The sequence below is a fragment of the Barbus barbus genome (assembly GCF_936440315.1).
Source record: "Barbus barbus genome assembly, chromosome: 39".
Taxonomy (NCBI): domain Eukaryota; kingdom Metazoa; phylum Chordata; class Actinopteri; order Cypriniformes; family Cyprinidae; genus Barbus; species Barbus barbus.
Window position 1 is genome coordinate 10,822,312 of NC_136717.1, and position 18,187 is coordinate 10,840,498.

The window sequence follows — 18,187 nt, forward strand, 5'->3', positions numbered from 1 at the left end:
GAACCAGCGATCAGAAGGATTATTTGCCATTTTACAAGCATTGAGTCTGCGGACACCGCTCCTCTTATCGATGCCATAAGCCTGCGACGTGATGCCCTCGCTGTCATGACAGAGCTCCGTGGCTATGGAGGATTGCATTTCTCCACAGCCTGCGAAGTCCTCATATGTGATTTCAACGAAATGTATCCAGAGTGGACCAAGCTCGCCAAGATAGCCTGTGTAATCCCTGTCTCGAGTGTTCCTGCAGAGAGGGGGTTCTCGCTGCAGAATCGGATCAAGACGAAGCAGCGAAGTCGCCTTGCGGAGAACAAGGTTACGCGCCTTATGCAAGTTGTGGAGAGACTCTGGGAAGTCTTTGCAAGTTGTGGAGAGACTCTGGGAAGTTTTGATTTTAAGTCGGCAGCTGCACAATTCAGCACTGCAAAACAGCGTAAAAAGTAGCCTAAAATGACAGTGTTATATGCCTAGTCATTTGTTTGTTCCAGTTAATTTGACAAGGAGTCATTTCACGGTGGCCAATTTAAATGTTACCAGTTAAATGAGACATATTGAGAGTGTATAATTAAGTTCGCTTGAGTAAAAACAATAGGCTACTATTCAGATATTTTATGTGGGGAAGGGGGATTGGTTTGTTAAACTATGAATGTGAAACCATGTTTTTTCCGTCTATTTGAAAGTTAGGCTAATAAACGTTGCATTCTATACGGCCTGATTATGTCATTTTTTAAGTTACATAGCCTGCTTCCAGTTTTCCTCAACTTGACTAATTAAGAGGCGATATTTGACCGGCACATCACCAAAATGTCCGGAAAACGAAACCATTTTTTTCTAGCGGAAACTCTGATATATATATATGTATATATATGTATATATGTATCTGTTTATAAAATCCTTGAAACCTGTTCGTAGTTCAAGTTTTATTTGTACTTTCTTTTATATGTTAAAATTACCATAAATTATTCCAGATAGAATCACATGCATCACAGTAATGAGAATCATCAAGTGTTGCTTCAAAATAAAACAAAATAAAATGTATCACATCAGCAACAAATAATAATGATAATAATAATAATAATTTTAAAAAGACATCTGATCTATGGTTCTTAAATAGACTTACATATGGTTCTAATTATATATTAAGTTGGTGCACCTTCAAATGGAAACATGTTATTCAAAATAATTTAGATTTCAGAATAATTTCCACATAGTTGAGAACTGAGCAATAGGATAGTTTACATTCAGTGATGATATAAGCAATCAATCAGTAGGGTAATTAGTATTAAATATTTCATTCCTATTTTAAAAATATAAAATGGTTTGAAACATTAGTGTAGCTAAAGAATAAAAATAAAAACTAACAAATAAGTAAACAAATACATTTAGTAGATGTAATCTGGAGTTAGAATTTTGTTTGCAGTGTAATGGAGGGAAAAGGTTTTGTTAAATGTATAACAATTTGGTGTTTTGACAAATATAATCATTATTTGGTGATTTATATTACTGCCATGATTAAATGATGCATATCAGAGTTTAAGATGTTGGTCATAGTTAGTTAAGAGAAAAGCACTTGCTAGCACATGATGGAAATATCATTCAAAAGATTTTAAGTATTTAATAAGTTGTAAGTGCCCAAATATGACACAGTAATAACATTGACTCACAGACTTGTAAATTAACAGGGTTTTTATATGGATTATCTGCTTCGTCATGCTGCTTAGAATTCCTGGATCACGTCTGATTTGGATGGAGGAATGTTATCTTTGCTTTCTTTGGGAGTTAGATAGCTCTGCTTCACCACATTTGGCTGGCTGACTGGAATGCTGTGGTTTTCTGCGGGATTTTCTGTTGCTTTTCTTAGTATCGATTCTAGTATCTGTTTCTAAAGCAGTTGCTTGTCATTTTTACATGAGCATTCACAAAGACCTTTGTGTTTTGTTTGTGTGTATTTGTTGGATGTGTACAGGTCATGAGTGCCTTGAGGAGGATAGCTGTTGAGAAGAACCTCACCTGGACCACACACCCCTACCAACTCCCAGCGTCCCAGGATGAGTGAGTACATAATATATCATAAGCATAACACTCTCTTAACAGAGACTCACCTTGTGGTGAATAGAAGTGCTCAGCAGTATGTGTGATAAATTAAAAACAGAATTTGCATTTATTAATGGCAGTGGTTATTTGCACTAAGTGTTAATTAGCGATAGAGGCTATTTACACTAAGTGTAAATAGCAATTAGAAAAAATGTGAAAATATATATTTTCTTAGCGATAGATGCTATTTACGCTAAGTACAAATAGATATAAATTCTATTTTCACTGCTAAAATAGCAGGATTTTTTGCCATTTATACTACTTGGTATGGTGAATTCATGATATGTATTCACGAATGTAGCATGCTGCATTTATTGTGACATTTTGCACATTATTACTTAAGAAATATTCAGTGTATTCTATTCTATAAGAAATAAGCACAAGCAAGTGTGCCATTCTGTACACAGAAAGAGATCAGAGATGAGAGCAGAGGTTACCGGGTGTGACACTGAGTAAATATAATGAGACTTCATATCATGACTGCTTTATTTGTAGATACATTGCTCTACAAATCTGATTTGAAAGTAGCTTGAGCTTCATGAAATCTAGTTAAAGAACATCCCTGATTCACATCAGATCAACTCGGATCCTTCAGTAAGTTCCTGTAAGAGCAGGGTTTTATGGGAGTTTGACATGTAATCTCACAGATGGTGTGTTTTAGAGTGTATTTAAGTGTGTGCAGTTGCTGTGGCGACTATGGGGCGATTGGATTGGTCAGCTGCCATGTCGGGGGACGGCTGAGTTGAGAGATTTAACTGGGATTACACAGTGTGTCCCCTGTGGAGTCCACACCAAACCAGTAAACAACAGTAATGGTGCTACATACTCTCTAGCCAGCTGGACTTTTCTTTTTCTTTTTCAGTAAAGCAAACGATAGTGATCATTGACCCTAACTTGATTATACTTTGACTGCATGTTACTAAACTTATAGACAAAGTCAAACTGCAATAGTATATTCATTTCATTGTTTTTTTGTTCATTTTCATAACATTTCAAATATGCAGATGAAATGAAATCTGTTCATATAAACCAATCAAGTGATGGATATCTCTGAGGTTTCATTAAAAATATTTTCATTTGTGTTTTGAAGATTAATAAAGGCTTATGGGTGTGGAAATGCATGAGGGGAAGTAATTGATGACAGAAAGTTAATTGTTTTGGTAAATACATGACAAAAAACATTTCTCATTGTTTTATTTTATCTAATAGTGGTGACCATTTGGAGTCCTACTGGTTGACCAGTATCACCAAGGGCAATGTCTGATATTTGCAGGGCTCAAAAATAAGGACAGCTACATTGCTGGGACAGCTGGCGAATTTGTCACCAAGTTTATCATTTGCACGTGTTTTTAAGCCTTGCAAATTTTAATTTTAATTTTACAGAACCACCACTGGCTCTGCACCCCTTTACCTAAATTCATTACTTCAGACTTATATGCCCTCTAGAAGCTTGCGTTCTTCAAGTGAACAACGCATTATTGTACCATCCCAAAGACACACAAAAACACTTTCACAGACTTTTTCATTAACTGTTCCCATCTGGTGGAATGACCTGCCCAACTCAATCCGAGCAGCCGAATCCTTACCCATCTTCAAGAAACGGCTAAAAACTCATCTGTTCCATCTTTACTTGACCCTCTAACTCTAGCACTCTCTTTTCTAATTTTATTTTATCTATGTCTTTTTATTTAATAAAAAAAATAAAAATAATAATAATTATCTGTACTGCGTTAGGCTAACCAAGACTTTTATAGCGCTTGCACGTTGTTGCTCTTTTGTTGGTTTTGATAGTCTGCTAAATGACTAAATAAATAATAAATAATTAAAAAATGTAAAGTGATTTTAAAGCATTCAAGCAAAGAATGCTCTGTTCTGTGTTCAGTGCGCATTCCTGTGCTTGAACAGACAAATACATACAAAAGCATGTCAAAATACCTGTCTTGGCGAGTAACTTTGTAGTTTTAACAATTATTCATCTTTATTTAATTTCAATTTATTAAAATGCGTCTACCGGTTGACTGGACATTTTGGTTTATTTCAACCGATTTCTGTTCAGAGCATACACTGCACTGCAATCATTTTTTAAAATGTCTTTTGTGTGGGAATATTACGAAGTATGAAAATGGACTGTTAGCAGAGGCCAGAGATGCTGAAGACAGACACAAAGAGGAGAAAATACTGTAGAATGCAGCACAAACTCACTTATGTGCAGAATATTGGAAGGAAATTCTAAATATTGAATTGGAGGTTTTATACGAATGCATCTCTGTGGGGGACTGACTATCTTCAGAAAAGTTTACATGGCGTTTTCTTTTAATTGTGCCTCTGTATGATGCATTTGAATAATTTTAGTGTTAATAAGGGCTGCACTGCTTTGTTTACAGCGGTGAACAAGGAAACTTTGTATTATTGCTGTTCCATAAGCGCCACCTGCTGGTAGCGATTGAATTTGCATTTTCATTCAGCCAGTCTTTCCTAAAGCATCATTTCATTTGTGTCTATGATATCCAGTTGTGCTATTGTTTGTAATTTGTTTATTTATTCTTATTTAATGACTGTTTACTTATCGTTAATAATATATGAACTTTATATTTGTTAGGCTAGAAGTTTTTGCTGTGGTATCGAAATTAGAATTGAGAATTGTATCTAAACATTTGGTGTCATATAAGCTTATTTATTAGAATAAAAGATAACATGGGTCAAAATCAATGATAACAGCAGCTATTTAATTTTTTGTGGCAGGGCCAGTGAAAATTTTGCCAGGGCATGTAAAAAGTAAAAGAAAAATCCTTGTAGTTGAGCCTTGTATTTGGCTTTTTTTTACTTCCTCTTTTTTTAAAATTCAGTTTACATTACATTGCTAAGAGAAACATTAATAAAAACTCTTTGCCACCTTCAGAACATCTGTAAAGCAATACATATTTTTTTCTTTTTGCAGTAGAAAAGACAGTGTAACGTAATAAAAACTTAATATTAATATATAATTTAAAGAAATAGTTTGATTTAGATCAAAGGGAATCATTTATGATTTTATAGGGATTTGAACAGAATCAGTGTTACGGCGATTCACTGAACGAGCCTTATAACAAACTCTGCACTGGATATTAAAATCCAAAATATAGTGAAAACACTATTAAATAGCACAGTAACAAGATCGGAAGATTAAGACATTAACTTGTGGGCACAAAACACAAGATACTTCTCTTTTCAATATGAAAAAGATTTTATTCATATAAACTTAAGACAAACTAATCTAACACATGAACACAAGCATTCACACATTCACACGTTGCAGAAAGAGAGAAAGTAAGGAACGGATGAGTTTAAGAGAATGGAAATGTGAAATCCCAAGTTTATAGCAATATGTTCAATTGCATAGACCTTAACATCCATCAATCACTTATTTAACCCTCACTTTGAGTTTCTCAATGAGGCTAAAATTTATATTAACTGCACCGATTCAGTTAGAACCTGGAGGTACTTGCTTGCTTTGCTAAGGGAATCCCTTTTGTCGTCGTCGTTGCAGAAAGGTGGTTCCCCGAAGTGTCTGATTGGCTGGAAGTTCAATAGTCTTTGAAGTGACGTCTTGGGCGTTGGCTGAGGATGCAGAGTTGGTCTGGTTGAAGTTTGAAGCGAGTGCAGTCGTAGCTGGACTTTGCAGCAAACTTACATTAGAACACGAAACTCCACCAGGGCTCCAAACTGCGACTAAAATGGTTGCATTTGCGACCAAAAATATTAATTTGCGAGTGAAGTTTTTGCTGAGGTCGCCACTGGCGACTATATATAATTTGCATGAAAGGACTTTTTTCCCGATTGTTTTGCGCTCACATCTTTTGTTATGTTCACGTATTAAACTTACATAAGACGATGCGCATCAAAGTTTTACTGAAAAGAGTTTCAAACAGTCCTGGTCTCTGCCGCACACAGTCTGCTGAACGCAGTGAGAGAGACCTGAAAGGGCCTGTTTACACCTGGTCACTTCATGCATGTTCTCTGATCGGATATCTATATGATTTGTTAAAACGTTTCCCCATTTACACTTGGCCACATAAATGTGTCTTCGCACAACGGATATAAATCCGTTCTTCAATTCCCGCTTCATATGCAAATATAACGGAGTTCACGTCAATGAAAGCAATGGATAATTTTATTAATTATCAGCTAATTTCAATATCACAGATCTTCTTATCGAGACCTTAGTCTATATGCTGTGTTCTGTTAATGCATGGACTTCCTGTTATTTGAAGCGCACTTGCCATCCAGTAATCGCAAAAAGCTTTGTGCTGTCTTACTTTTTAATAAACAAAGTATCAGCTTTAAAATGCTACAAAATTCAAATGATGCGGTTTGGGTGCTCTTTAATGCGGACCACAAGCGCACACTTTCGGTAATATAAACACCAGTACCCCGCATCCACACGGTCCGTGTATGCGTCCGGATCGCGCGAGCGGAGAGTATCGCACTTAATGCTCATGCGCGATCTCTTTAGCACCTCAGTTAAAGCAGCAAGTGAACCCATTATATATTTCGATTTACTACTATAGTATGAAATGAACATGATCAAAAGGTAGGCAATAAGAAAGCCTATAGTACAACTTACTGAAATGTTTTATGTAAAAGCTGTGTTTCAGTGTTTCAAACTGAGGAAATGTATAAAGCTTGTAAACATTGCATTGTAATACATTTACCTCAGAATAACCACTCAGTGTCCATAAACTCATCAGTCAGCTAGAAAAATAACTATAAAGAGGAGCGTTTTGCTATATTCATGCGCTGTTGCATATTAATATTTTTACTTATTCTGTTGTACATGATTCAACTCCTCCTATAAAATTGCATTTTACTAATGAAGAAAAACAGACTGAATGTGTGAAAGACGTGACAACATTTATAGGATGCACTGCACTCAGTTGCCAAGTGATGCTTATGGTCCATGATATTGGTACAGATTCTGTGTAACGAACAATTCTTTGTGACTGTATATTTCAAGTTGTAAAAGACATTTAATTCACACTTTAAGTGACCCTTAGTCCCCCGGTCGACCTGATCATCTACAAGATGGATTAAAATGCTGATAAAGCCTAGAAAAGATAAGACATAAGCACATGACAAAATGATTGAAATGTTAAAATAGGGGGGAAAAATAAAATGATAATAATAAAATAAACCACTTTTATTCTGTGGCACCTAAAAAAATAATTTGGCGCCTAAGTTTTTCTTTTATAGGAGCCAATGGCTCCTTACTCGATTTTTTTGTCTGGAGCCCTGTCCACGGAAAGAAAAGAAACTAAAGTAAAATAATAAAATGATGTAACGAGACTAGGTTGGTTTTCATTATGATAGCAGCAGGCACGTGGGCCAGAGCACGCTCAAAGAGCAGCGTTAAAACGCGGTGGCAAAAGAGAAGAAAAGGAGAAGGGTGACTAAGAGAGCATTTTTAAGAAGAAGAGAGTAACTAAGAGATAGTTTGATGGTGTCCTGAGTTTTTAAACTTGGCGTCTTGACCAATTAGATAGGCTATTATCTTAGCTAGGGGTGTTCCTTCCATCATAAATCAGCGTGTTATCAGTCACATGGTCCGAAATTTACAGGCCCTTGCAAAGTAAACTTTTGGACATGATTTCTATAACAAGACTATGATGCATTTGACAAAGAAGAAACATTTAAAGCATGAATTTTGAAACTCATACATACCAAACATGAATATTACCCTTTAAGGCTTAAGCTATTCAATACTTATTAAAAGCAAGACATACACAATCAGTGATTAAAACATAGTCTAATATGTGGGTTACAAACATAATATGGGGTTCTGCATAGAAATGTCCTTTTAGGATGATTTTATGTGCATATGAAAAAGAAAGTCTTTGTGTAGTTCTATGGAGAATGAAGGCATGATCTTTAGACAGAGCAATTTTGGTTTGGTCTGTCTTCTATGTGTGGAGACCTGCCCAAGAGAGTCTGTAGCTCGTGATTTTCTATCACAGGTTTACATGTGACGGCCATCTCTTTGACCATCAGTCTTGATTACTTGCCCCAAATTTGACTGTCTCTTTCCTTAATTGGAATTATCAATAAGTGTTCTTTTGTCTCAATGTTGCAAGCTGTTTTGTGAAAGAGGCTTGCTGGTTAGGCTTGCTTCAGATATTACTCCAAAATACTATTTTGGAGTAATATTTTTCTAATTTTTTTTGTGGAAATAACTGTTTTGGCTTTTTGATATTGCAGTTTTGATTATTTTGGACCGTACAGCTATTGGAATTACTTTTGGATGATTCATTCTTTTGTTTTGTTAAAATGGACAAATGATGATACACTCAAAATATCCTGTTCAAGTAACTATTCAGTTGCAACTATGGCAAAAAAAAAAGTGAGCATTTGTCAGAGCTGTGGCCAAGCTGACTGCTAATATAGTGACCAATTCCTGGACTCTCCATATGATTTGATTCTTTTTGAACCACAAACTGCTATATTTAGTGCTGGCAAAAAGATCTGAATTTAATAATAAGGGTGCACTAGACAGTCACACAGTGAGAACTAGGTTTAGTTGTGCAGTACAGAAAAGGTCAAAATAAATGAGATACAGACATTTTCATCCAGAGTTGATTAGATTTCTCAGAGTGCCATTGTCAGATGAAAAAGGTAATTTGCTCTGTAAACAATACCAAAAGCGATAATTGTGTTCCACTAGACAAATAACAATTTACGGGTTTGGAATGACACATTTTTTGTTGGGTGAGCAATTTTTTTTTAAGTGATTCTCAAACGTTTCACCCAAAGCTCTACAAGTTTATCTACAAGAATCAAGCCTTTAAGGTTTATTTGTGTATTCTTTAAAGTCTGAGGCTAGTTACACACCCCACTTCCTACTCCTCTCCACATTTTTCTTCTGCTGTTCGCTCGTCTAGTGCTCTACACCTCACGGTCTCGATTTTTTCATCTTCAACATCAATCAGGACAGAAATAGAGAAATCACACAAAGGCCAGTGCCGGTAAAGGCACCTGAAATAGCCAGACAACCACACAGGAGAAATGTGTGTGTGCGTGTTTATGTCCTCGCCAACTCTTGAGGATGTGGTGTAGACAATATAACCCAGGGAACGGAAACTACAGCCTGTTTATTAGCTTCCCTGTTTCTTCTGATCTAATTTCAGCTTTTGTGTAGAGTATTGGCAGTACTGACTATTTTTTGACTCATCTTGTGAGTTGTTTTGGTACTGAGGGAGAGTGTTTGTGTGTCAGTGTGTTTGTGTGTGTCTGTTGAGTTAATTACCCTCATTACCCCCTGCTCATACCCCTGTGAGTGGCAGCACTAATGAGAGAAATGACTCATCCAGGATGGACTGAAACAAGAACCTGAAACGAGATGAAGGGGGATAAAAAGAAGAAAGATGCTGTTTCATTTCCCCCCCCTCAGCATGTCATGTTTCTTAATCTATAAAAGATTTGGTCACAATTTATGATTGATGTGAGTGATACCAGCTGCTGACAGAAGATTGGTTTTATGGATCATACGACCACAAATGCATGTAGAAAATGGAGCATTTATTAAAAATTCTGAATATTATGATAATTGTTGTGTGTTTTGAACATTCTACTAATTAGCCTGCGTTCAGCATCAGATTAACATTTAATTATGAATCACTGACAAAAGCATAATGCTGTTTTCTTACTTGTTGACATTCATAGAAAAGCTAGGAGTTATGTAGTTGCTTACTAGTCCAATTTGAAAGAGCTCCAAGTCTCTAGATATGACTCGGATTCCTGCTTCTTTGTAAGTGTATGAGATCTTAGCCAGTTTTATTTTATGCCAAGTGAAAATGAAATCAGATTGCTTTAAAAAATTAAAAGCACACCTCTTCTTTAACAAGATGCATTTTTTAAGGTGTTATGCACATTCATAGTTAAAAAAAATTTATAAACAAGAATGAATAAACAGTTAAATAAACAAACAATCAGACAAACCCAGATGCCCCTGTTGAACATGTGGGTGTGTTTGCACAGCTAACTAGATGGATGATCATAGGAAGGAAGTCACTCAGGAATGTGATTACATATCATGGTAAACAGTGGAACATCAGGAAATGGATCCTGTGCCCTTTTGCTGTGTACACACACATGCACAGCTCTAACCTTGACAAGGCATTTAGTTTTTTTTTACAGGTAGGATGAGACACTCACATAAGCTCTAATACTGTATAAAACCTATCTATCCTGATGTGCAGGATCTTCTGAACGGTATAGGCAACTTAATTGTGATGTCTTCTTAAGGCATATATATATAATAATAATGTATATATGTATATATATGTATATAGTAGTAGATTTTCAGAGCATCACCCCAGCTTGTTGGGTGTTGTTGGTGATTATACAGACACATCTTTTAAGGTTCATTTTCACAGCTTTTATGATTTGTCTGTCATCAGCTACTGTTGTTTTCTCAGCCGATCAGGTAGTTGTTGGTTGCTGGTGTTCGCTGGTGGTTCCAAACTCTTGATTTCTCCATGCCCTTTGTTTTTGTTATAGCTCTAATTGACTTCCTCTTTTCTTTTAGCATTCAAATTGCTTGCTTTTCTCTCAAAGTCAGCTCCCTCATCTTCATCCTGGTTTGTGTGTCATCATTGATTGCAGGATTCAGAATGCAGAAGTAATGGATATAACTGATACGACACATTCCCTGCTTTTAATATCTGAAGAATTAATGCAACAGGACACAGCTGATCACTTAGAAAGACCTGTGAGGCAACTGTTCCAATACTTATGCTCACATCAGATAGAGGGATGAAACTCTAAAAGTGCTGAACTTCTTAGCTGGTAAAACATCTATGTGTTGAATCACCCAATAATAAAATGTGACATTCTGTAGTTTTGTCTCATATTCATCTTTTAATCATATTTGTAAATGTCTTGACTCCACAGCCAACAGAGCAATTTTGTCTTTACTGTTCCAATACTTTTGGAGGGCACTATATATGTATGTATGTATATATATTACATTTCTGTCCCCCTCACTTCTGAAATGATGGCTACGGACCTGTATATAGTATACACGTGTGTACATACTGTCTATACAGCTAAGCACTCCTTGTGTGTGTGTTCCTTATGGGAAAATGCTTATGCAGTTTAGCTTGTTGGGTTCATATTCTGATCGCATCTGCTTGCTGGTATATAATATGCATCATCAAATATTTTATTTAAAAATAAAACTGTAGTTTACAGCAGAAACGGCAACAAACGATCGTGACTCCTGGCATGAACTCTGGCAGCTGATACATAAAAATGTATAATAATAATAATAACAATAATAATAAATAACACACCTGTGGGAACTTTGCCTTAATACTTTAAAACACCATCGCCTGCCACTTAGAACAGCGTAGTTTTTACAGAGGAAACTGCAGAAACGGCGAGAAGAAACGTTGCAGCTGCCACCAACTCTGGGGATGCCACAGGAAGTGGCGCTGCGACCTGCCACTGCCAGGATTTGCGCCAGCTCTCTCTCGACAGACTGTTTTCTGAATCCAATAACCCCTCTTTCTCAATGGCATTTGTCCAGCTGTAGAGAGTGAATAAAAGAGGGGAAATTCATGCTGGGCATTTTGAGAGGTGCATTATGATCTGTCTTCATCACATGCACTCTGATCGCAGTGCGGTGCTGTGGGATGTTACTGTGCCCCTGCATATCTGAATCAAGTGAATCCACACTTCTGCATGCATTATTAAAGCTTAGCTGAGCCATGCGCTTTCACTTCATTCAGTTTATACAAATCCAGTACTGTTATCACATCAACATAACATCATCTTGCTTGTTACTTCTGACATGCTTAGGGTCTGGACCTCAAGCTGTACTAGTTGATTTCAGATCAGTTCTGCTCTGTCCACACTGATCAGTTTTTCAACAGAGATCTCAAGACCCAAATACAGACCAATACCAGATCCCCTAAGAACCAAACAAGACCCCATAAGACCATACCTGGCTCTCCCTAAGACCCAGACCCAACCCCCTCATAAGCCAGTGCCCAATCTGTATCTAAGATGTCTTTTTTCACACAAAAACACAGCTCCCAAGTCAGTGAGTAAGTTCTGCCCCTGGCCAAACACTGGCTCCAGTTCCAGCACTAGCCCTAGTTGCAAGAGGTACAAGACTCAGACTCCTTAAGGACCAGATGTAGACCAGTATCAAACCCCCTAAGTGCCAAACAAATAACATCCCTTAAGACTCAGACCAATACTAGATCCCTCTAAGGTCAGATACGGACCATTTCCAGAACCCCAAGGACCAGTTAGTGATTCTCTTAGTCCCATACCACAACAGATCCCATGAGACCGAGCCCAATCCCAGATTATGATCTCTCAAATTTTAAACTCTTTTTAAAAACCAAATTAACCAAATTTTCAACTCTTGAGGGCCTGAAACATGGACAACAACCTAACCACAACCGTGTCTAAAACCCAGCCTAACACCTATCTTGGGTCTTGAAAATTCCCACCAGTAAATGCTAGGAATAAACTGTGACCTAACTTGCCTGAGACCAAAAGCAAAGACCACGATCCAAACCAAGACTTTGTTTTTATACCAAGTCCAGGGCCATGTTTATGTGATCCTATGTTTCATGACCTAGATCCCAAAATCAAGATTCTGGCCAGAAGGTTGTCAGTTGCTAAAGATAGATGGACAAAGATATTTAATTTAAGCCTCAGACTCCTATGAAAAAAGGTTAGCAAGCTAAAAGTGTGATCGTGGAATCCCACAGTTATCTGTCCTTTCTTTTTGTTATCTCTCCTTCTCTTTGGATCCAAGTTGGAGTACTCTTGGTTTAGAAAGTCTGGAAGTTCAACCCATTAATTTCACACAAGGCCACAGTGACATAGACCCATAGATTGAGACCCCTCTGTGTTTGTTGCCTGCTCAGCAGTCTGACAGTATAACATTGTTGTAATTGAAGCTCTGTGTAGAGGAACAAAATCTTTGTTTCTACACCACAAAATTAGAAGAGTATCAAAGTATCTGTCTGTCTTCATCCCTGAGAAGTTCTGTACAAGATTTCAGAGTTCTGTTGCTGCACAGGTTAGTAATCTAAGGGACATCCCAGGAACATTGTAAAATTATTATTTACTGGTTTCAGTAATGTTGCACTGCAGTTTGGTTAGCACAAGCTTGTGCAGTACTTTATCTACAGTCCCATGATAGCTGTGGTTAAATCCAGTCACATGGATCTCATGGTTTAAACATGGTACACTAGTGTTATTTTGTGGTGAGCAATGGTGATGTAATGCTGATGTAACGTTGTCAGGCTGTTTTGTGTTTTTGACGCTTTCAGCACATTTCAGGGAGGTAGAGGGTAATTAGATCCAAATGAGGCCATTATGTAGAGATTGATTACAATGGAGGTTACATGTGCTGTTGGATGTCTGCACAAGACTCATACACACTGCTGCAGCGAGCCATGATAACACACTGTCCTTGAGCAAGATCATGCACTGTGAAATGTAAAGGTAGATGAATAGCATGCTTGGAGGAATGTGTGTGTGTGTGTGTGTGTAATCATTTAGACATGCATGGGTATTTGTGATTTAACTCTGGGGTTTGGCATATGATTATGCCAGTGCTTTACAGGTTTGCTGTGTGTGTATGTGTTGTATGTTGAGACTTAAATGACTAAAAATTACATTGGCAGCGTGTACCTGACTTCAAATCTTTCTCAAATGCCTGTTTGATTTCTCTGTATTGTTGGTTGTTGGTGTGCTGTACAGAAATGGCTCTTGTGAGAACTATTAGAGAGAATGATGAATTGCCACAGTTATGATCACAGTTAGGCCTGTTGCAATTATGTGATGACAGTCATTGAGCATTTCTAAATCCAATCAAATAATGATATCCAAATAAGAAATTATTTTTTATTTGTTTTTGCTATATACAAGTTTTATAACTCTCTCTTGGACCTTTTCTGAGATGATTTGTGCATTATGAATGCAACACACTACATCTATTTTATCTATCTATCTACCTGTCTGTCTAATTATCTGTCTGTCTGTCTATCTGTCTATTTAACCATAGGTCTGTCTGTCTAATTTATCTATCTGTCTTTCTGTCTGTCTGCTTGTCTGTCTGTCTGTCTGTCTATCCATCTATCTCTCCGTCTGTCTGTCTATTGTCTTTCTGTCCTGACTCTCTATCTGTCTTTATGTCTGTCTATCAGTCTGCCTGTCAGTCAGTCGGTCTGCCTGTTTTGTTGTCTGTCTTTCTGTCGTCCACGTTTACAATCCCATTTGTATGAAATTCTGAATATAAGACCAGCATTTGCATATTCACATGGAATCCTAAAACAGGAGGAACAGAAGAGAGAAATGATGAGAGAGAACGAAAGAGAGGGAGAGAGAGTTGAGGGGAGGGGCTGTTGTAACAGATGCTCTCTAATTTAAAGCTGGAACGTGTGTCAGTGGCGAGCGGGGCTGTGAAGAATAAATGAGAGAGAGAGAAGAATAGAGTAGAGCTGTGTTATACATGCTTGCCCTAGCTGTATTGATTTGGATGCCAGAGACTGCGATAGAGAGAGAGAGAGACCGAAAGAAGTGTAGCTACTTTTTCAGATGGTCTCTCCTACCTGACACAAACATACTGCGGTTACAGGAAAGAGAACTGGACAGTGTCTATCTGCAAAAGAGTGAAATAAACAAGAGAAGAACTGCAGATGCCCAACTCTGCTTGGAAGAAGACTGTGTGTGAGAGGCAGAGGCAAGCAGCAAGAAATGATGTGAGGGATAAAAAAGACAGACGCGGACCCTCGTGTTTGGACCGGTGGGACCTGGATTGCAGAAAGCAAATTCTGCAGGATTCATTGCTGATTTTAACCCGTGCCACTGTTTATGAACGGATTTGATGCTTTTTATGAAGTACAGAAGAAGACAGAAACTGTGTTTTGGATGCTGAATAATATATCACATAATTTATTTATGTGCTATGAATTAGTGGTGTGTTTTGATTGGTCTTGCGGACCGAAGCTGCCTTTGGATTCATTTTGTACACAAAATGAAAGGTAAAAACTGGAAACTAATGGAAAAGACAAGAGACTAAACATCAGAGAAGGTATAAGGGGAGGAGACGGCTCGTGACAAAATGAATGGAAGAATTTTCTACTTACAGTATGGAAATTCCACTTTTCTATTAGAAGAACTAGTCACCTATTTTTTTAGAGGCCTTGGCTGCTTATTTACTCTTGAACATGCATTAGCTGGACCAGCCTGAAAAGTACAGTTTTTAGTGCTATTTTGAGTTAAATATTTATTTGATTTTCAATATATTTTGAAATTTTAACAAAAAAAAATGTGTTTCAAGTTGATATGTGGTTTAATGTTCTAAGGATTTACTAAGATAGCCACCAATTAAACCAGAGTGACAGTCACACTCGAGACTATTTTGTAACTAAATTCAGTTTAGTAATGATATTTTCAGTCATTTTTGTTTGTGGGGGGCGAGAATGAAGCTCTTCACGCTTTGTTCTGCACTGGCCCCGCCCCCCCATCACACCTTCTGATCATGCAAGTGCTGCAGATTGTTAAGGAGCTGGTGTCGCCCTCTCGCCGCCGCGCCAGTAGCCGATTTGCAGGTGTGTATGTGAAACTGTACAAAATAGTGTACCTTTGTATGTGTTTGGAATCACAGTCTGACAAGATTTTGAAAAGCTTGCTGTTATTTTAGTGGTTTCGCATTAGTGTATGTGAAAAAGTTGTGTATGTCTGTGCGTATAAGAGGGAAGTCAAGGACAAAGTAAAGGCTCATTTATTGATAAAAGCCGCTTTGTTCTTTTAAAATGTACTCACCTTCATGTTGTTCCTAACTTCCATGTTTTTTTACTTCTGTGGAACACAAAATTTGCTGTTCTTTTAAAAAAAAAAAACATGGTTCGCCAAGGCCCATATTTTGGACATTTGTCATTTTTTTTATATTATCGGCATTGCACATTGCGTTTTTTCTGTTTGGCTGAAAAGTGTATGAAATGGGGCAGTTTTACTAATTTACTAATAAATGTTCCATCGGTTTACTAAATCGTGCGCACAATTTACAAATTCGTACAAATTCGTTATTTGTGCACTCAATATAATAATTCGTTCCCATGTTTTTTAGTAAATTGTGCACACAAAATGATAATTGCCGCTCTTGTAATAATAATTTGTTCTACTTCCGGTCTGCTTTCTCATAAACCGATGTAGATGCCGCTCACTTAAAATGATTGCATGCAACGCTGCAAGTCTTTTGAGAATGTCTCTATAACTCATTGCCAACTCAAAATAAAACCCAATTAAAGTGTCTTTGTTTCATAACATAACAGCAGCAACTGGTTTATGAGAATGCGGACAGGAAGTAAAACAAATTATTATATTGAGCAAAAGATTTACTTAAACCAGGTGTGCACGATTTCCTTTTTTCCTGCATGTCATGTGTGGGCCTCCATATTAAAAAAAGAAAGTAAGCAATAAATGAAAAGAAGTGTCTTAGTGTTTACCTTTCTATTATTGGTCATATAAAGGCAAATTCTGTAATACATTAATAAGCATTTATATACACTATGTGAATCTTTGAATCTCAGTTTTAATTACACAAACGTTGCCATCCTCCGAAGGGTGCATGTGTAGATTGCAGAAAAGTGTGTATTCTGTATTACAGTCCATCATCTGTGTGTATAGGGGTTATGTGTAATAGATTTCTGTATTCTGTTAAATGGGTCTCATTGTTTCCGGTTCAAGAGTTTTGCATATGCATCATTAAATGTGAAGCTGTTTTACTCAAGATGCCTTCAAAGTAGATACAAAGATGATCATAACCATTGCCCATCACATATGCGGATTGGTATCTAAAAGATTTTTATTCTTTAATATTTAGATATAAAAATTGAATATAATGTCAACATTAAAAACAGCTAGCTAGTAAGGATGTAACGATTAACCGCGAGCCGGTTGAAAATCGATTTATGTGACGATTCAAATCGGTTGAGATGCTAAACAAATCACGATTCAATTAGGGGTAGGAGTTCATATGAATGTGTGTCTGAGGGGAACTTACTTTAGAAAGTTTAGATGGTATTTTTTTCTTTTCATCTTGCCTCTGTATAATTCATAAGTGCAGCGCTGCTTTGTTTAAAGCAGAAACCAAACGCTTTAAGCGCCACCTGCTGGCAGAGAGTGAATCTGCATCTCATTCTTTGTTTCTGTTTCATACAGATACTTTTTGTATGTATAGTTTCACAAAACTGAAGTCAGACCATTCTGTTTTTGCTTCAGATTTTGAAATTATACAATGTAATTTAGATTAAAAACTGCTCATGTTGCATGTATGCAGCATCTTTGTTTGGATCATGATTAAAATGCAGTGGTTGCCTCTAATTTTAAATGGAAAGAGCACAGAAAAAGCCTTATTTTGTTTATATGAAGAGATTTATTTTATTTGTGTTATTTATTTGATTTGGGACTTGTTTTAAAATTTCAGTTTAGTTTTGTTAATTATCCAAAGCGACTTACAAATGAGGACAATAGAAGCAATCAAAACCAACAAAAGAGCAATAATATGCAAGTGCTATATTAGTATATTATTATAGTGTTATATTTCAATTTCACAAAGAAAAACGTGCAGCATTTTGTCCAAGCAATAATAAAAGGACACATTTAATTTATAATTTTTCTTGAATCGTGAAATCAAAATCGTGAATCGAATCGTGAGTTGAGTGAATTGTTACATCCCTACTAACTAGTCTAACTGTTTACCAGAAAAGTCCATAGATATTGCCATTATTTAATGTGGCTATTAACGCATTCTCTGACAAGCGAAAGCAATGCAACCTGTTTTCTGGGTTTGGTCAGGAGACGTTCGACATACTATAGTTTGGCTATCACTAGATATTTATGAGTACTTGAAATCCTTGATTTCAAACTAAGCTATGCTATATCAAGTTGCCTGTTATAGCGTATTAATTTCATTATGTATGTAAAATGACTGTTACCGATATCAGCCAGATATTGGCCAACAGGAACAGATCAAAATGCACGTCATCATTTGTTGAAAATCTTCCCCTGCCATAGTTTTCAAAAGAGCAGCATG

The 18,187-nt window shown here is 36.9% G+C and overlaps 1 protein-coding gene across 1 annotated transcript in view; it reads left to right on the top strand.

The window, feature by feature from the left end:
* The window catches only part of LOC306858574 (USP6 N-terminal-like protein), a 63,520-nt gene that overhangs the window by 9,611 nt on the left and 35,722 nt on the right, over positions 1 to 18,187 (top strand). The window contains exon 2 of the mRNA XM_079399161.1: positions 1,964 to 2,049. Coding sequence (XP_079255287.1) covers positions 2,046 to 2,049 — 4 coding nt within the window. The 5' untranslated portion in view covers positions 1,964 to 2,045. The remainder of the gene's footprint in view (positions 1 to 1,963; positions 2,050 to 18,187) is intronic.